Here is a 19,714-nt window from a genome sequence, read left to right as displayed (position 1 = left end):
TAGTCCAACACTGGCACCTCTAAGTCATAGAACGAATAAGGCAGCAATATATGGGAACATGACCGCTTGCAAGCTTTCTTCCAAGCCATTCACTATCCTGACTTGGAAACATGTTGCTCCTCCTTCAGTGTCACTGGAGCAAAATCCTGGAGTCCATTTCTCACATTATTATGGATATCCCTACTTGCCAAGGGACTTCAGCAATTCAAGAAGCCTTTGTCGAGGGCAGCTAGGTTTGGGAAATAAATGTTGTGTAATCACTAATGTCACATCCCAAGAATGAATTTTTAAAATGTTACTTGCGGATACAGTAAGTAATTAGATTGGCACATGAAGTGTTACATAGGGATCTAAAAGAAATTTAAAAGTAGAGAAGTTTTGCTAGAGAACATTGCTGATACGACATTTCAAATACTGTGTAGAGATTTATTTGTCTGACTTAAAAAGGACATTCTTGCATTAAGTATTTCAGAGAAAATGTACCAGGTGGATTCCTGGGATGATTTGGAGATGGTGTTGGACTGGGGTGTACAAAGTTAAAAATCACACAACGCCAGGTTATAGTCCAACAGGTTTAATTGGAAGCACACTAGCTTTCGGAGCGACGCTCCTTCATCAGGTGGTAGTGGAGGGCTCAATCCTAACACACAGAATTTATAGCAAATATTTACAGTGTAATGTAGCTGAAATTATACATTGAAAAATTGATTGTCTGTTAAGCCTTTCATCTGTTAGAATACAGTGATAGTTTCACTTCTTTCATGTGTAAATCACAAAACCTTTTTTTAAAAAAAGTTGCATTCTCTGGTTAGCTGTTAACAATGGTGATAGCTAGACAATATATTGAAGGTGTTGGCCCCCTGTGTTCTGTGTCTATGCCATGACGTTTAGATTGATTCTAATTTAAAAAGTGAGATAACGGAGTTTTACATAAGTTCATACAGTTTTTGAGCTCAGAGTTCTACATGAATGCATGCAGTTTTTGAGCAAAGTACAATGTAACCCTGAAAGTACAAATTCACCCCACAAAATATATGTGTGCATGTGGGTCTTTGTCTGTCTGTGTGTGTCTGTCTGGGGTGGGGATGTGAGTGTGAGAAAGTGTATGTGTGTGTGTAGTGAGTACAGAGTGTCTTAAGTCTGTGAGGGGGTGCATGTGTGAGTGTGTGAATGTGTGTGTCTGTAAGGGTATGTGTGGGTGTATGTGTGTATGTGTGTCCGTGTGTATGTGTGTATAGGAGTGCCTGTCTGTGTGTGAGATTGTGTGGGTGTAGGAGTATCTGGGATGATAACATTGTCTTATGAGAAAAGGTTTTACTGAGTTTCGATCATAGAACATAGAACAATACAGCGCAGCACATGCCCTTCGGCCCTCGATGTTGCGCCGACCTGTGAACTATTCTCAGCTTGCCCTCCTACACTATCCTAAAATCATCCATGTGCTTATCTAAGGATTGTTTAAATCTCCCTAATTTGGCTGAGTTGACTACATTAGCAAGTAGGGCATTCCACCCCTTACCAAGGGTGAAGGACCTGAACTTAAGGTATTTTATATTTGCCAGGAATTGGTGTTGGAGAGACTGTTAGGTCTGAAGGTTGATAAGTCCCCGGGGCCTGATGGTCTACATCCCAGGGTACTGAAGGAGGTGGCTCGAGAAATCGTGGATGCGTTGGTGATTATTTTCCAGAGTTTGATAGATTCAGGATCAGTTCCTGTGGATTGGAGGGTGGCTAATGTTGTACCACTTTTTAAGAAAGGTGGGAGAGAGAAAACAGGAAATTATAGACCAGTTAGTCTGACCTCCGTGGTGGGAAAGATGCTGGAGTCTATTATAAAGGATGAAATTACGACACATCTGGATAGTAGTAACAGGATAGGTCAGAGTCAGCATGGATTTATGAAGGGGAAATCATGCTTGACTAATCTTCTGGAATTTTTTGAGGATGTAACTCTGAAGATTGATGAGGGAGATCCAGTAGATGTAGTGTACCTGGACTTTCAGAAAGCTTTTGATAAAGTCCCACATAGGAGGTTAGTGAGCAAAATTAGGGCGCATGGTATTGGGGGCAAAGTACTAACTTGGATTGAAAGTTGGTTGGCTGATAGGAAGCAAAGAGTAGTGATAAACGGCTCCATTTCGGAATGGCAGGCAGTGACCAGTGGGGTACCGCAGGGATCAGTGCTGGGACCGCAGCTTTTTACAATATATATTAATGATATAGAAAATGGTATTAGCAATAACATTAGCAAATTTGCTGATGATACTAAGCTGGGTGGCAGGGTGAAATGTGATGAGGATCTTAGGAGATTACAGGGTGACCTGGACAAGTTAGGTGAGTGGTTAGATGCATGGCAGATGCAGTTTAATGTGGATAAATGTATGGTTATCCACATTGGTGGCAAGAACAGGAAGGCAGATTACTACCTAAATGGAATTAATTTAGGTAAAGGGGCAGTACAGAGAGATCTGGGTGTTCTTGTACACCAGTCAATGAAGGTAAGCATGTAGGTACAGCAGGTAGTGGAGAAGGCTAATAGCATGCTGGCCTTCATAACAAGAGGAATTGAGTATAGAAGCAAAGAGGTTCTTCTGCAGCTGTACAGGGCCCTGGTGAGACCACACCTGGAGTACTGTGTGCAGTTCTGGTCTCCAAATTTGAGGAAAGACATTCTGGCTATTGAGGGAGTGCAGTGTAAGTTCACGAGGTCAATTCCTGGAATGGCGGGATTACCTTACACTGAAAGACTGGAGCGACTGGGCTTGTATACCCTTGAGTTTAGAAGACTGAGAGGGGATCTGATTGAGACATATAAGATTATTAAAGGATTGGACACTCTGGATGCAGGAAACATGTTTCCGCTGATTGATGAGTGCCGAAACAGAGGACACAGCTGAAAAATACAGGGTAGACCATTTAGGACAGAGAAGAGGAGAAACTTCTTCACCCAGAGAGTGGTGGCTGTGTGGAATGCTCTTCCCTCGAGGGCAGTGGAGGCCCAGTCTCTGGATTCATTTAAGAAAGAGTTAGATAGAGCTCTCAAGGATAGTGGAATCAAGGGTTATGGAGATAAGGCAGGAACAGGATACTGATTAAGGATGATCAGCCATGATCATATTGAATGGTGGTGCTGGCTCGAAGGGCAGAATAGCCTACTCCTGCACCTATTGTCTTTGTCTACCGCACTCTGCGTAAAGAACCTGCCTCTGACATCTGTCTTAAATCTATCACCCCTCAATTTGTAGTTGTGCCCCCTCGTACACGCTGACGTCATCATCCTCGGAAAAAGACTTTCACTGTCTACCCTATCTAATCCTCTGATCATCTGGTATGTCTCTATCAAATCCCCTTTTAGACTTCTTCTTACCAGTGAGAACAGGTTCAAGTCTCTCAGCCTTTCTTCACCTCTTGTTCTCCTTAGTAATATATGTAAAGTCCCAAGGAGGCTTGAGAGGGTAGATGTTGACAAAGTGTTGACCCCTGTGGGGGATTCTAAAACTAGGCCACAATGTTTAAAGAAATGGGATCTCCTGTTTTGGGTAGGAGATGAAGACGTATTTATTTTCTCAAGAGGTAATTAGTTTGTGGAATAAATTCCAAACACTGAGTTATACTATACAATACAGCACAGGAACAGGCCTCTCAGCCCACCAAATTTGCACCAATTCCTAGTTCTTATTCAGATCTGCTACTATTGCCCATATGTGCTATCTATCCCTCTGTTCGTCTCCCATTCATGTGTCTTAAACATTGCTAACATGCCTGCTTCCACCACCTCCATTGAAAATGCATTCCAGGCATCCACCACCCTCTGTATGAAATATTTTCCCTGCACTTCTCCCTTAAAGTTTCCCCTCTCACCTTGAACCTGTGCCCTCTTGTAGTTGACCTTTCCACCTTGAGAAAAAGCCTTTCACTATCCATCCTATCTGTGCCCCTCATAATTTTGTAGACCTCTATCAAGTCTCCCATCTGCCTCCATCTTTTCAGTTAAAACACTCTGAGTTTATTATGGGACATGACAAAATGGCTGAGGCATTGAACAGGTATTTTGCATTGGTCTTCACAGTGGAGGATGCGAATAAAATGCCAGTAAGTGACGAAGAGACGAAGGTAGGTGAGAAACTGGAAACAATTATTATCATGAAAGAGTTAGTGTTGGGTAAGCTAATAGAGCTAAGGACAGACAAGTCTCCTGGCCCTGATGGAATGCATCCCAGGGTACTAAAAGAAATGGTGGGAGAAATAGCAGGTGGACTGGCGGTAATTTTCTAAAAATTTGCTGGACTTTGGGCTGTCCCAGCAAATTGGAAAATAGCAAGTGTGATGCCACTGTTTAAAAAGGGAAGTAGACAAAAGTTGGGGAATTATAGACCAGCAAGATTAACCTCTGCAGTGAGGAAGATGCTTGAGTCTATTATCAAGGAAGAAATAGTAGGGCATCTTGATAGAAATTGTCTCATTGTACAGATGCAGCATGGGTTCATGAAGGGCAGGTCACGCTTCACAAATCATTTGGAATTCTGTGAAGACATTTCAAGCAAGGTGGACAAAGGGGACCCAGTGGATGCGGTGTACCTAGATTTCCAAAAGGCTTTTGGCAAGGTGCCGCGCACAAGGCTGCTATTTAAGATAAGGATGCATGCTATTCGGGGTAGAATAAGTAGAATGGATGGCTTTGAGATATGTAGAGAAGAGGTGTTGGAAATTCTGGCAAGGGTGAAAATAGATAAGTCCCCTGGGCCTGATGGCATTTATCCTAGGATTCTCTGGGAAGCAAGGGAGGAGATTGCAGAGCCATTGGCCTTGATTTTTGTGTCCTCTTTGTCGACAGGAGTAGTGCCAGAGGACTGGAGGCTAGCAAACGTGGTTCCCTTGTTCAAGAAGGGGAGTAGGGATAATCCTAGTAACTATAGGCCAGTGAGTCTCACTTCTGTTGTGGGCAAAGTCTTAGAGAGAATTGTAAGGGATAGGATTTATGCGCATCTGGATAAGAATAATGTGATCAAGGACAGTCAGCATGGTTTTGTGAAGGGCAGGTCGTGCCTCACAAACCTTATTGAATTCTTTGAGAAGGTGACTAAGGAGGTAGATGAGGGGAAAGCGGTAGATGTGGTATATATGGATTTTAGTAAGGCGTTTGATAAGGTCCCCCATGGTAGGCTACTGCAGAAAATACAGAGATATGGCATTGAGGGTGAGTTGGAGGTTTGGATTAGGAATTGGCTCTCTGGAAGAAGACAGAGGGTAGTAGTTGATGGCAAAGGTTCATCTTAGAGTGCCGTCACTAGCGGTGTTCCGCAAGGATCTGTTTTGGGACCATTGCTGTTTGTCATTTTTATAAATGACCTGGAGGAAGGGTTAGAAGGTTGGGTGAGCAAGTTTGCGGATGATACGAAAGTCGGAGGAGTTGTAGACAGTGAGGAAGGATATGGCAGGTTACAGCGGGATATAGAGAAGCTGCAGAGCTGGGCAGAAAGGTGGCAAATGGAGTTCAATGTAGCTAAGTGTGAAGTGATTCACTTTGGTAAGAGTAATAAAAAGATGGATTACTGGGCTAATGGTAGACTACTTGGTAGTGTGGAAGAGCAGAGGGATCTTGGTGTCCATGTACACAGATCTCTGAAAGTTGCCACCCAGGTAAATAGTGCAGTGAAGAAGGCATATGGCGTACTGGCTTTTATTGGTAGAGGAATTGAGTTCCGGAGTCCTGAGGTCATGCTGCAGTTGTATAAGACTCTAGTGCGGCCGCATCTGGAATATTGTGTGCAGTTTTGGTCGCCATACTATAGGAAGGATGTGGAGGCACTGGAACGGGTGCAGAGGAAGTTTACCAGGATGTTGCCTGGTATGGTAGGAAAATCCTATGAGGAAAGGCTGAGGCACTTGGGGTTGTTTTCATTGGAGAAAAGAAGGTTTAGGGGTGATTTGATAGAGGTGTACAAGATGATTAGGGGGTTAGATAGGGTTGACAGTGAGAACCTTTTTCCACGTATGGAGTCAGCTATTACAAGGGGGCATAGCTTTAAATTAAGGGGGGGTAGATATAGGACTGATGTTAGGGGTAGGTTCTTCACTCAGCTAGTCGTAAGTTCATGGAATGCCCTGCCAGTAGCAGTAGTGGACTCTCCCTCTTTATGGGTATTTAAGCGGGCATTGGATAGGTATATGGAGGATAGTGGGTTAGTGTAGGTTAGGTGGGCTTTGATCGGCGCAACATCGAGGGCTGAAGGGCCTGTACTGCGCTGTATTCTTCTATGTTCTATGTTCTATTAGCATAGAGGGTTGATTGACTGACAGGAAGCAAAGACTGGGATAAATGAGTGCTATTCTGGTTGGCATTCAGTGACTAGTGGTGTGCCTTAGGGATTGGTGTTGGGACCACAATTATTTACAATTCATATAGATGATTTGGAGTTGGGGACCACATGTACGGTGTCAAAGTTTGCCAATGACACTAAGATGAATGGCAGAGCAACGTGTGCAGAGGATTGTGAAACTTTGCACAGAAACATAGATACATTGAATGAGTGGGCAAAGGTCTGGTAGATGGAAAACAATGTTAATAAATGTGAAGTCATCTATTTGGTAGGAGTAACAGCAAAACAGATTATTACTTGAATGGTAAAACATTGCTGCATGCTGCTATGCAGAGGGATCTGGGTGTCCTTGTGCATGAATCACTGAACGTTGGTCTGTAGCTACAGTGTATAATTAGGAAGGCAAATGGAATTTTGTCCTTCATTGCTAAAGGGGTTGAGTTTAAAAGCAGGGAGGTTATGTTACAGCTGTACAAGGTTCTGCTGAGGCCACACCTGGAGTAATGTGTGCAATTTTGGTTTCCTTACTTGAGAAAGGATGTACTGGCACTGGAGGGAGTGCAGAGGAGGTTCACTGGGTTGATTCCAGAGTTGAGGGGGTTGGTTTACGAGGAGAGGTTGAATAGATTGGGATTATATTCATTGAAATGCAGAATAATGAGGGGGGATCTTATAGAAACATATAATATTATAAAGGGAATCGATAAAGTAGAAATAGATAGGATGTTTTCACTGGCAGGTGAAACTAGGACAAGAGGGCATGGCCTCAAAGTTAGAGAACAGGCTTAGAGCTGAACTGAGAAGGAACTTCTTCACCCAGAGTGTTGTTAATCGATGGAATTCCTTGCCCAGTGAAGTAGTTGATGCTACTTCAGTAATCACTTTTAAAGCTAAGGTAGATACATTTTTTGAAAAATAAAGGAATTAAGGGATATGGTTAAAACATGGGTAAGTGGAGCTGAGTCCATGAAAAGATCAGCCAAAATCTTATTGAATGGCGGAGCAGACTCGAAGGGCCAGACTGCCTACTCCTGCTCTTAGTTCTCATGTTCAATGTTTATCCAACCTCTCCTCTTAGCTAAATTCTTACAAACCAGGCAACATCCTGGTAAACCTTTTCTGTATCCTCTTCAAAGCATCCATATTCCGGTAGTCTAGTGACCAGAACTGCATACAATATTCCAAGTATGGCCTAACTAAAGTTATGTTACAGCTGTATAAAACTCAACACACTTTTATATTCGATACCCCAGCAATGAAGGCTAATGACTATCTTAAGCACCTGTGTTACCACTTTCAGGGATTTGTGGACATGTATGCCCTGATCTTTCTGTATGTCAATGCTCCCAAGGGCTCTGCCATTAAATGTATAATTGGCATTTAGATTTGATCTTCCAAAATACATCACCTCACATTTGACTGGATTAAACCTTTTCTCTGCCCAAATCTGCAATCTATGTATATCCCACTGTATCTTTTGATGCTCTATCCTCACTATCTGCAACTCCACCAAATTTGCTCTTCTCCGCAAACTTACTAATTACCACCCATGTTTTCCTGCAGTCCATTTCTATATATTACAAACAACAAAGGTTCCAGCATTAATCATTCTGCAGAACATGGCTAGTTACTTATCTCTATTCCAAAAAGCATCCTTCCACTGATACTGTCTTCCATGACCAGGTTTGTGTCCAGTTAGTCAGCTCACTCTCGATCCCATGAGACAACCTTTTGCTATCCTGCCATGAGGTACTTTATCAAATACCTTATTAAAGTCCATGTAGACAACATCCACTATCCTTCCCTCATCAATCATTCTTGTCACCTCCTCAAAGAAAATTCAATCAAGTGGTGAGACATGACCTTCCCCTCTCAAACCCATCTGCTTATCACTAACAAATCCATTTGATTCCAAATGTGAATAAATCCTGTCTCTCAGTATCTTCTTCAAAAAGCTTCCCCACCACTGACATCCGTCTCACCAGCTTATAATTACCTCGATTATCTCTGTATCCCTCCTTAAACAAAGGAACGATATTAGCCATTTTTCAGTCCTCTGGAACCTTGTCTGAGGTCAAAAGGATGAAAAGAAATCTGTTCAGGCCCCAGCTATTTCTTCCTTTGTCTCCCACAATATTCTGGGATATATTCCGTCTGGTCCTGGGGACCTGTAATCCTTAATACATTTCAAGACATTCAACAGTTCATTATGTTGATCTGCCAGAATATAACCCTCCTAACTCCCCATTTGAGTCCCTTCCTACTTTCTCTATCTTCTTTAAGGATTTCATCTATTTTTAGTTGCCAACCCTTAGGTATCTTTCCTTTTTTTTGACTAAATTGATAATTTCCTTTGACATCCAAAGTTCCTGAATCCTGCCATTCCTGACCTTCATTTTCACAGGAACATGCCTTCCTATACTTTAAACAATTGGTCCTTAAAACATTCCCCTATGTCAGATGTGGATTTACCCAAAAAAGCTGCTCCCAATCCACATTCTCCAATTCTTGCCTAATTCGGCTACTATTGGCCTGTCCACCGGTTTAATACCTTCATCCAATGTTCACTCTTGCCCTTATCTATAAGTTTCTGAAAACTTATAGAACTATGATCACTATTCCCCGTGAAACTTTGATCATTTGGTTCATTTCCTATAGCAGGTCCAGTACAACAACTCTCTCAGACTATCCACATACTGATTCAAAAAACCCTTCTGGACACACCTAACAAATTACCCTCCATCCACATGCCTGGCACTAAGTGAGTCCCAGTCAATATGGGGGAAGTTAAAGTCACTCATCACAATAACCCTATTACTTTAACATTTCGCTGCTCGTTGGATGCTGCCTGAACTGCTGTGCTCTTCCAGCACCACTAATCCAGATCTTTCCAGAATGTGACTACATATCTTTATTTTCATTAGAAAAAAGGAGATTGAGGGGGGACCTGACTAAGGTTTACAAAATCATGAAGGGTATAGACAGAGTAGATAGAGACAAGCTTTTTCCCAGGGTGAAGGATTCAATAATGAGAGGTCACGCTTTCAAGGTGAGAGATGGAAAGTTTAAGGAGGATACATGTGGCAAGTATTCCACACAGAGGGTGGTGGGCGTTTGGAACGCGTTGCCAGCAGAGATGGTCGATTCATTTAAGATGTGTCTGGACAGATGCCTGAGTAGGTGGGGAGCAGAGGGATACAGATGCTTAGGAATTGACCGACAGGTTTAGACAGTGGACTTGGATCAGCTCAGGATTGGAGGGCCGAAGGGCCTGTTCCTGGGCTGTAAATTTTCTTTGTTCTTTGGTCTCTATCTCCTCCTTTATCTCCCACTGGTAGCTGGGAGGTCTGTAGTATAATCCCAGTATTGTTACTGCCCCTTTCCTATTCCTGAGCTATACTCATAATACTAAGAGTTGTACAGCAGAGAAGCAGACCCTTTGGTTCAACTCGTTCATGCCGACCAGATATCCTAAATTAATGTAGTCCCATTTGTAAGCATTTGGCCCATATCCCTCTAAACTCTTCCTATTCATATACCCATCCAAATTCCTTTCAAATTTTGTAGTTGTACCAGCCTCCACCATTTCCTCTGGCAACTCATTCCATACACTTACCACCCTCTGTGTGAAAATGTTGCTCCTCAGGTCTCTTTTAAATCTTTCCCCTCTCACTTTAAACCTACGCCCCCTAGTTTTAATTTCCCCACACTGGGGAACAGACATTGGCTAATCACCCTATCCATGCCCCTCATGATTTTATAAACCTCTATAAAGTCACCCTGATGCTCCAGGGAAAATTATCCCAGTCTCAGCCTCTCTCTATAGCTCAAACTCTCTAGCCTTGGCAAAAAATTCTTCTAAGTCTTTTCTGAACCCTTTCAAGTTTCACAACATCTTTCCTACAGCAGAGAGACCAGAATTGAATGCAGTATTCCAAAAGTGGCCTAACCAATGTCCTGTACAGCCGCAACATGACCTCCCAACTCCAATACTCAATGCACTGACTAGCAGCAAGATTCCTCCAGGGCATCTTCCCTCAACACAGCCATGATATGCTCCCTAACCAGTAATGCAACTACTTCTTCCTCCTCCTGTCTCATCTAAAACATCGATATTAATCCTGTCTCTCTTTCAGATGAATGAAATCAATTTAAATTCCACCAGCTACTGGTCACCATTACACCACTGTCCCTAGCCCACAAAGTACTCCAGTCTTTGTTACAGTCCTACAGTTACACAGACATTTTTTTGGCCTGAATTATTGGGGATGTTAGAGGGCTGTGGTGAGAAAATAGTATTGAGCACACAATCCGATCAGCCATGAGCTTATTGAATAGTGGAGCAGGCTTGATGGGCTGAATAGCCTACGGCTGCTCCTGTTTCATATGATCTTGTGATCTTACTGTGGCTAGAATGTTGTCATGGCTTTTAGCCATCTTTGTATGTTGTGCCTTAAGCCATTCTTAATAATGAATCAAATTGGCAGGGACACTGGGGACCACAGGGCCAGGCCAAATGCAACATCCATGTGACACGACTGGTTCTGAAGTAATCAATCAAACCCTCAATTGCACAATGATACCACCACACCAGTAACATTGTATAAGACTGGAGTACTTTGTGGGCTAGAGACAGTGTGTAATGGTAACCAGTAGCTGGTGGAATTTAAATTCACCTGATACATCTGGAATATATAGCTAGTCAAAGGTTTTTTTAAACCTACCTGGATCACTAAAGTCATTAAGGAAGAAGGTACTGTTCTTGTGATCTACACGGGACTCCAGAACCAAAGTGAAGTAGTTGCCTCTTAATTGCCCTAATTATCCTAAGTGAGTTGAGTAAGTCATTCACTAAGGATAACCAACAAATGTTGGCCTTAATGGGCACATCTATGTGCCATGAAAAGTAAAGATGGCTCCCTGTAAGATATTAGTGAATCATTGAGTTCTTCTGAAAGTTTCTTTTTCTGTTGTCACCCACAATGTGTTAGCCTGATTAAGTTAAAATTGCCAATGGTGGGATTTGCTAGTCCTCATGTAGTCTCTATCACTAGTTAAAAAGGCATTGAATGAGTTACAAGTGAGTTCAATGATAAAGTGCTGCCACTCCACAGTGTGAGTAAACAGAAATGGAGACTACCTTGTATGTGACCTATCTTTTTTCGTTCTCTTCAGTTCCTGAGAGTGAGGACATTAACAGGATCAACCTACACCTGCAAATCTGGGATGTCTTTTACTGGCAGCTTGATAGAACGATTCATGCTGGTGGATTGTAATGCAGTTCTCTGTGGTTCCTACAGGTAAGTGATAGACTAACTGTCCTTTATCAGAATACTTAACCTCTGAAGCATGCAGTAGGCATTTTCTAATCAACCTGCTTAGAGATGTTAGTACTTCTGGAGCAGATGGTACTTGAACCAGGCCTCCTGGCTCAGATGTTAGGACACTATCACTGCAGGACAAGAATTCCACCTGAAGCACGCAGTATGCTAATACTGATACACAGCCCTTTTAATCCAGTGCAAGATCATTATCTCCCACAGGAAAAACCTGTTTCTAATGCCAACAGCTTGAGGTATTTACAAGCTGTTGATACTAATTTGAAGGACAGGCACTCTGAAAGCAAGTACTTCCAAATAAACCAGTTGGACTATAACCTGGTGTTGTGTAATTTTAAACTTTGTCCACCCCAGTCCAACACCAGCACCCCCACATCTTGTCTTATCTTCACAGTTCATTGCTGCATGTGCGCTGTTTACTCACTGTTGAACATAGACCTATTTTCTTTCATACTTTAATCTGAGAGTTGAAAGGATTGTCTTGATCAAGACAGGAACCCCACTCTGTAAAGTCAGTTTGGGCTGAATGAATAAAGTTTGGCTGTTTGCTTCAATAGTCATTTGTGAAAGAACTTGAAAAATGTGAATGGACCTTTCATTTTCATCAATCAGACAAGGAAGAAGCTAAATCTAAACCCACAAAAGAGCATGGACAAATGAACTGAATGAATGACATAATGGTAGGTAGAGTTCACAGTAGAGAATTGTAAGGCCGTTTAACTTAGCTCCACCAAAGGCAAATAAGAATATTTTTTAATGATGAGAGGCTAGGATCTGGGGAGATCCAAATGGAATTGTATCTGTGTTCAAAGGAAATTAATAAAAACTGTCAGACAATTGAAATAAGTAATGGAGGAAACTTGTGGAATTTTGTTAAAGACTTATTCTTGGCAAATTTGCTAAATATGTCTCAGACAATGAGATATTAAAGCTTGTTCTGCTATATGTGATGATGATCTCTTACCTAAAAGAAATGACATGGCAGCCCGTTCACTGGTTTGGCTTTGAATGCAGTCGTGGCACTCATCTCCATTTCCATGTCCAGAATGTTACTAGGAGTGTTTTGTGGAGTGTTCGGTTTTTAGGGAATGTTTCTAGGGAACAGAACTATGATCATCAATGATGATTGAGATTGAATGTTCATTAATGCAATGGTACAATTTAATTTCTCTTTCCTTATCCTCCAGCTTTATGTGGTCCTTTGAGAAGATTCATCGCAGTATTGTTCAACGATTTCAGGGAGAACTTGTAGCAATTTTCGATGAAGAATTCCGAATTCTTTTTGCCCAGTCTCACCCTCTCCCTGGTGTAGAGAATCTCATGCCAGGACCAGATAATTTTTACACAGTGAAACCATACCAGCCTGCTGACAAATGGCGACGCAAACAAAGCCCTAGATTTAAGCATCAAGAGGACATGCTTTCACAGCATTCTGGTTATTCATGGGCAGACCCAGATCGTGATCAGTTTGGCCACAGTTTTAGACAGAATGATGTCTACAGGCAAAACAAGGAGGAAGTTGGCATCAGAGGCTTCATGAGACAGTTTACACATATTCAACAGGACGATTTTCGGTTTGATCCTACATCCAGTGCTGTTATGAGAGCAAAGCAGATGGAAATTAACGCATTTAAAAGGAGAAGTTATGCAGAAGGGACTTTTGAAAGTTACGATTCTATGGAACGTAGATACGGAAGAATAAGTGAGCATTATGATGAATTAGATGCTAGATCTGAGCAATTATTCAGAGAAAAGAGGTATCCTTTGGAGCCTGGATTAACAAGGAATAGGTTCAGCTCATTTAACACTAAGCATGTAAAAGATGGCCTGGGAATACTTGAACGATTTAGACAAAACAGAACAACTCAGCTTCAGTACAATGAGTCGGCAGAACAACCGAGGCACTGGTACGATCTGAAGAATCGTGAAGAGTCCTGTCTGACTGGTTTACCGTTCCATCCACTTCCGGCAAACTATGAACCTTCCAACTCCTCCAAAGAGGTCCGGCATGGTTCAAGTGATCTTGATCCAGTAGGTGATGGAAGGCTAGGGCAGAAAATACAGAAGCGGCCCAACATTGGCCAATCATATGCCTGTCAAAAGTCACCAACTCAGAAACAGGTTCTGGATCCAAAAATGCTTTTCACAGAGTCCAGTCTGGGTCGAAAGTCTGATGATCAACCCACCAAACATGGGCTGAGAAGATGGAGAATTGGCTCCTATTTCAGTTATCAGGATGAGCACCCCGAGCAGCTTGAAGATGATGTTTCTACACCAGATGAATCTCAGAGCAGCAACGAAGTGGTTCATGTTTCAAGGCAAAACACAGCACCTTTAGAGAAACCCTTGTTCAGAGAACCTACACATATTACAAGTTATAAACGTTTGGATCTCTATAACTCAAAGTCTCCAAAAGCAGACTTAACTGATGACCAATCTCTTTCATCGGATAAAGGATATGAGGAGCGGAATATGAAGTTGGCAAAACATGAATCCATGCGTAGTAAGCTCAACCCTATGTTGCAAAGGAGCTCCAGACTGCGTTCTTCACTGATCTTCAATAATTCCAAAACAGAACAACATCTCGCACAAAAAGGGAAAGGAATCCGGAGCATCAGGGAGCAGAAACAGGAAGAAGAAAAGGAACCTGAAGGGATTCAGGAATCTAAAGCAGCTGCAGATTTGCAGGAAAATAGTAGCAATGACCAAACCAAACTAATCCAATATTCAATGCCTGACAAGAACTTGCCAAATGAAACTCCCAAAACATTTGAACCAAATCCCAAAGAGGTTTTTATTGGAAAACCACTAGATTTGGACCTGGGTAGGCAGCAGACTGACTCTGCTTTGGGTGGTCATGACCCAGACACTCAAACGAGTGACCAACATAAAGCAAGGCCAAAAGTAGACCTTCAACTGAGCAAAAAGGTACAAGATGCCATTAACAAAATGACCCAGCGTACATCATTATCAAAAGAAATTAAAACAACACATGTCGTACCGTCAGCAAAGACTGAAAAGCTGCCTCTGGACAAACCAGAAAAGGCCTTTAATTCTGTAGCAGGGCAGCAAGGACCCCCACCCTCTCAGCTAGCTATTGAGTCTTTGCAGCCAGGATTCCCACCCTCTGAATCAGCTACTCCAAATAATGCTAGCAATCCCCAAAGATCCTCTTCTGCCTCAAAATTGGAAGATGCTGAAAGCAATTTAGCAAAGATAAAGTTGCATTCATCTGCTGTGTGTCTGGACACAAGAGAGAATAAAGAGGATGAGACAGGAGAGGAATCTGTAATTTTAAATTCCATTTCAAAGAGTCCTTCAAGGTGGAAAGGTTCTCTCAACCTTCCTGGTGATACAAAATCAAAAGAAATGCGCAGCAATGTAGACGTAGGGCAACCTCTGACTCCAGCCATAGAAAATAAGAATCCTGAAAAGCCACCAAAAACGATGCATAGTGAGATGGTACTTGCCAACTCCGAGAAAGAGGAGAAACCACGTAGGACTCCAGTCAACCCCACTGCACCCAAAGGTTTACAAACAGTCCAAGGGAGCAGGTTTTCCACATCTACCTCCAATGCCCTTTACAGCAGCAATCTTCGAGATGATACCAAGGTCATCCTAGAGCAAATCTCTGCCAACAGCCAGAAGAATCGAGCTGAGAGTGCCAAAGTGCATCATGCCAGCACCAATGAGAATATAACTCCTGGAGAATCAGAGGAAAAGGTTACTCCTGAGTCAGATAAAACAGACTCTGATAAAAAGCAGCAATTTGGTGTCTCAGCAAGGTTTTCAAACTCGATTAAAAACAAAGGCAAAGCCCAGGATACACCTGACTATATAGATCCTTTAATTAAGAGGATGGACAGTTTTCGAAAAGAGAAACGAGTATACAGCAGGTTTGAAGTTTTCTACAAGAAAGAGGACTCTTCAAAAGCAGAAGAGACTTCTCCAGGCCAACAAGGTGATGGATCACAAGATTCGAAGGACACAGACAGTGGAGACAAAAAGAAAGCTTCAAAAATAATTCCCAAGCTTCTTGGGACATTTAGGAGGTTTTAATGCTCCATGTAATTTACTAAACTAAGTGGAGTTGAACCACAAGTACCCAGACTGCTAGTTGTTGGGTGCTTATATTGGTGATTTTTGTTTAAAGGTGCAGAATATCGAACACTGCTATAAATTGTAAGAACAGTTAACCATATACAAATGCTTCAAATATCAGATTTTAGATAAGTGAAGTAACATACAGCAAGACAAGGAAGATAGCATTCTGATCTACTCACTGTAATGAAAGAATCTTTAAAAGTTGGATGAGAGTCAAGAGATTATTTGGAGAAGAAAGATGTGTAGACCTGGGCATTAAATAATTTCATTTTACAATCTACCTTATGTTTAGGATTTCATGGTGCTGGCAGAATATATACAATCTTATAAAGTCAACAACTGAAATGAGTGGGGCCGGGTCTCTTGTCATCAACAGCACTGGAATACTGGTACCTGAACATAGTCTTGAACATAGAGTCACCTTGAAAGAAGAAAAGATTGAGCACTCTCAGAAACTGGGGAAGAGTATACAAAAGCAGATAAATATTTGCTCTCAGCTACCTTCCCCCCCAGCCCCACCCCCCTCCCATTTATCTCTCCATCCCTGATGGTCCCAGCTTCATTCCTGATTAAGAGCTTCTGTCCTAAACATCGATATTCCTGCTCCTCGGATGCTGCCTGACCTGCTGTGCTTTTCCAGTACCACACTCTCGACTCTAATCTCCAGCATCTGCAGTCCTCACTTTCGCCCAGATAAATATTAAGTGAAGAAGACTGATTTTAAATGGGCTATTTAAGGGGTAGCAAGAGAAACAGTGAGATGAACAGAGAAATAACTGCCTTCATACATTAGACAAGTTGTGTATAAGAAGTGAGGCATTCCAAAATGCCAGCAATGCCAAAGATGCAGCCAGCCATATACAAACTTGCATTTATAACATGGGATCCTCTTCATGACTAAGTGGGAAGTTATAATTTCGTTCTGCTTTTTCTAAAAAAAACATTGGTAGCAGTTAAATGTCTACGATTGGTCAAGCAAATGTAATGTAACCTCAAATTTACATAGTGCAAATGGGTTAGCTATTTGGGTCAATTGTTTGCTATGTATAAAGCCAGTAATTTCACCTACTAGTTCCAGACTTGGCCAGTATTAACATCTATGTTGTGAAACTTTTGCACAAACCAGTTCAGTTTAAATATTTTCACTTTCCATTTCCTCTCCCATCCTAAGTTAGGAACTTGTGTTTAAGGTACAGCTTCACACACATTGGCTATGTTCACATCCCTCACAAAAGTGGCAATTCTTAATTGTTAGCCTTGATTGAAACTATCTGACATCACTGTCTTGCTTATTGTTCATGCACACGCCTTTTCCAACGAGTGACACTGATGTGAGCACCCTGTCAGATATTGTTTTCTCCCAAGTCTGAGAATGTGTGAGCTACTTATGGAGTCTTTGGTTTCTGATAATAATGTCTATGATAAACAAGGTTTACATTGAATTCACTCTATCTTCCTTGTGTTTTTAAAATTAGCTTCCTCTTATATAGAGCAATACTATCTGCTCTGTGCAAGGTTCTAAACCATGCCTTTGATTTCTTGGTGACTATCTTATATTGCTAAATCTAATCGATGGGATTAACAAGTACGTGCTTTTCTTCTTCCTCATGATAGACATTCAGTTCCATTTTGAATGCACTGATAGATGAAATGGCTACACTGTGCTTGTGAGCTTGATTAGAAACAGCTCTTTATGCAATGTATACCAAATGTAAATATTTTCAATACTGTGCAAGTTCGCTGTCTACATCCATTCACAAAGCTGTTATTTTGTAATAAGAAAGATGAGGGAAAGGCTTACGTTAACAAATGTAAATTCACTCTGTATTTAAGCCTTTGCTGTACATGTCCTTGAGAGAGTCAGGGACCCTATAGACAGAGCTTTTTTTTTCAGTTTCAAAGAGTAGAGGAGGCTTTACTCTATATGTAACCCCAGTGTCCTTGTCCTGGGCATGATTGTTGGTGATTGTGTCAAGGACGTTTTACTGTTTATCTCACCCCTAACCCCTATCATACCTAACATGGGTGTGTCTGACCATAAGACACAAGTGTAGAAATTAGACCATCTGCCCATCGAATCTGCTCTGCCATTCAATCATGGCTGAGAAGTTTCTCAAACTCATTCTCCCACTTTCTCCCCATTACTTTAGACAGGTTATTGATTGTCAAGGGGATCAATCTCTATTTTAAATATACTCAATGACCAGGTTTCTGTGGCAATGATTCCCCACTCTCTGGCTTAAGAACGTTCTCCTCATCTCCATTCTAAAAGGTCTTCCTAAGGCTGTGCCCTCAGGTCCTAGTCTCTCCTGATAACGGAAATATCTTCCCAACGTCCACTCTGTCCAGGCCATTCAGTATTCTGGAGGAGCTGATGTCCTGACCTTCCTGGGAAGGTACATGCAGGTTGAAGGAGGCAACACAGATGTCGTGGATCCCTTAGGAATCTGGACCAGCAGGCGGCAGGTCAAAGTAACCCTGAAGGTGGACACCAGTAGGAACATCCTCCCTCCACTCTGCAGTTTTGCAATCAGGGAACAGTGTCAAGAAAGCTTTACTTTAAGTTTAAAAGAGTACAGATAGATTTCTATCTATCTTACTCCTGTACTGTTCCGACAGTGTAAGGAGAGCATTACTCTGTATCTATCCCATGCTGTCCCTGTTCTGAGAGTGTTGAGTATTGACAATAGGCCCCTGAAATGCAAAGTCTTACAATCTGCTGCACAAGCCCTTCAACAAGTTCAAAGCTAATGGATGTGAAGATGTGGAAGGCTTTTGGAGAGTACAAATCCACTTTCCAGTGACTGTAATATTTATTGGAAAGATGATTGGACAGTCAGACAACAAATGATACAATGTCAGCCTCTGCTGTGAAAAAGCAGGATTTCCTATTACCCCCTGGACACTGTAACTATCTAGATCTTCAGGAAGGGAGAAACATAGAATTATTTAAATTAAGTTTGCTTTTTTTTAGATTAGATTACTTACAGTGTGGAAACAGGCCCTTCGGCCCAACAAGTCCACACCGACCCGCCGAAGCGTATACCACCCAGACCCATACTCCTACATTTACCCCTTCACCTAACACTACGGACAATTTAGCATGGTCAATTCACCTAACCTGCACATTTTTGGATTGTGGGAGGAAACCGGAGCACCCGGAGGAAACCCACGCAGACACGGGGAGAATGTGCAAACTCCACACAGAGAGTCGCCTGAGGCGGGAATTGAACCCGGGTCTCTGGCGCTGTGAGGCAGCAGTGCTAACCACTGTGCCACCGTGCCGCCCATAGGATTTTGTTTGTCCATATATTTTACACCTAGAAGGGAATATTTTCTGTAGTTTATTACATTTGATGTTAATAGCATTCCTTGAAGGTTTAACTGGGAAGAACATTTTGTGGTCATTTTAATTTAGTTCCAGTTTTCAGAGTCATGCTGGCTCTGGCATTAGGCACCTTCCTGAATTGGTCGTTCATCTTTGGATGCATGTAAACACATTAGCCAGCCATGGAAGATGTAACCCAGTCAAGGTCTGTCCTGATATACTTGCCTTCCACCAGACAGGGCTACTTTGGCTAGTTTTTTTTTAACCTCAGATGGACTGCACTTCAAGAAGGCAGCTCGTCACTATCTTCTCAAACACAACTAGGAATTGGAAATAAATGCTGGACAGCCAGCAATGCCCACATCCACAAGTAAATGTTTAAACCGTTGTTCTGCCAAGGCAACTGAGTCTGTATTTGGCCGTATCCCAGGTTGCACTGTCGTAAGCCTTGCCTGCTCCAAATCAAATAAAAATTACCAGTGAAGACATACAAAAGCAAAGTAGACGTGCTTCAACTGTGTGGAAGACAGGCAAGACTGCACTTTGGAGTCTTGAGTTCTGTCTGGTCCTCCTGCCTAAACAAAGATATTCTTGCTATTAAGTGAGTGCAGCAGTGGTTCACC

At 42.1% G+C, this 19,714-nt stretch overlaps 2 protein-coding genes across 4 annotated transcripts in view; one reads left to right on the top strand and one right to left on the bottom strand.

The window, feature by feature from the left end:
- Positions 1-16,267, top strand: part of LOC140480927 (protein FAM83H-like) — a 105,630-nt gene extending 89,363 nt beyond the window's left edge. The window contains exons 4-5 of the mRNA XM_072576514.1: positions 11,496-11,620; positions 12,847-16,267. Coding sequence (XP_072432615.1) covers positions 11,496-11,620; positions 12,847-15,718 — 2,997 coding nt within the window. The 3' untranslated portion in view covers positions 15,719-16,267. The remainder of the gene's footprint in view (positions 1-11,495; positions 11,621-12,846) is intronic.
- LOC140480929 (IQ motif and ankyrin repeat domain-containing protein 1-like) overlaps positions 1-19,714 on the bottom strand; it is a 343,897-nt gene that overhangs the window by 292,730 nt on the left and 31,453 nt on the right. The gene's annotated exons all lie outside the window — the stretch shown is intronic.

The sequence above is a fragment of the Chiloscyllium punctatum genome, chromosome 8 (assembly GCF_047496795.1).
Source record: "Chiloscyllium punctatum isolate Juve2018m chromosome 8, sChiPun1.3, whole genome shotgun sequence".
Classification (NCBI taxonomy): domain Eukaryota; kingdom Metazoa; phylum Chordata; class Chondrichthyes; order Orectolobiformes; family Hemiscylliidae; genus Chiloscyllium; species Chiloscyllium punctatum.
Note: the sequence above shows the minus strand (reverse complement) of the source record. Positions and strands in the feature narration are given on the sequence as shown.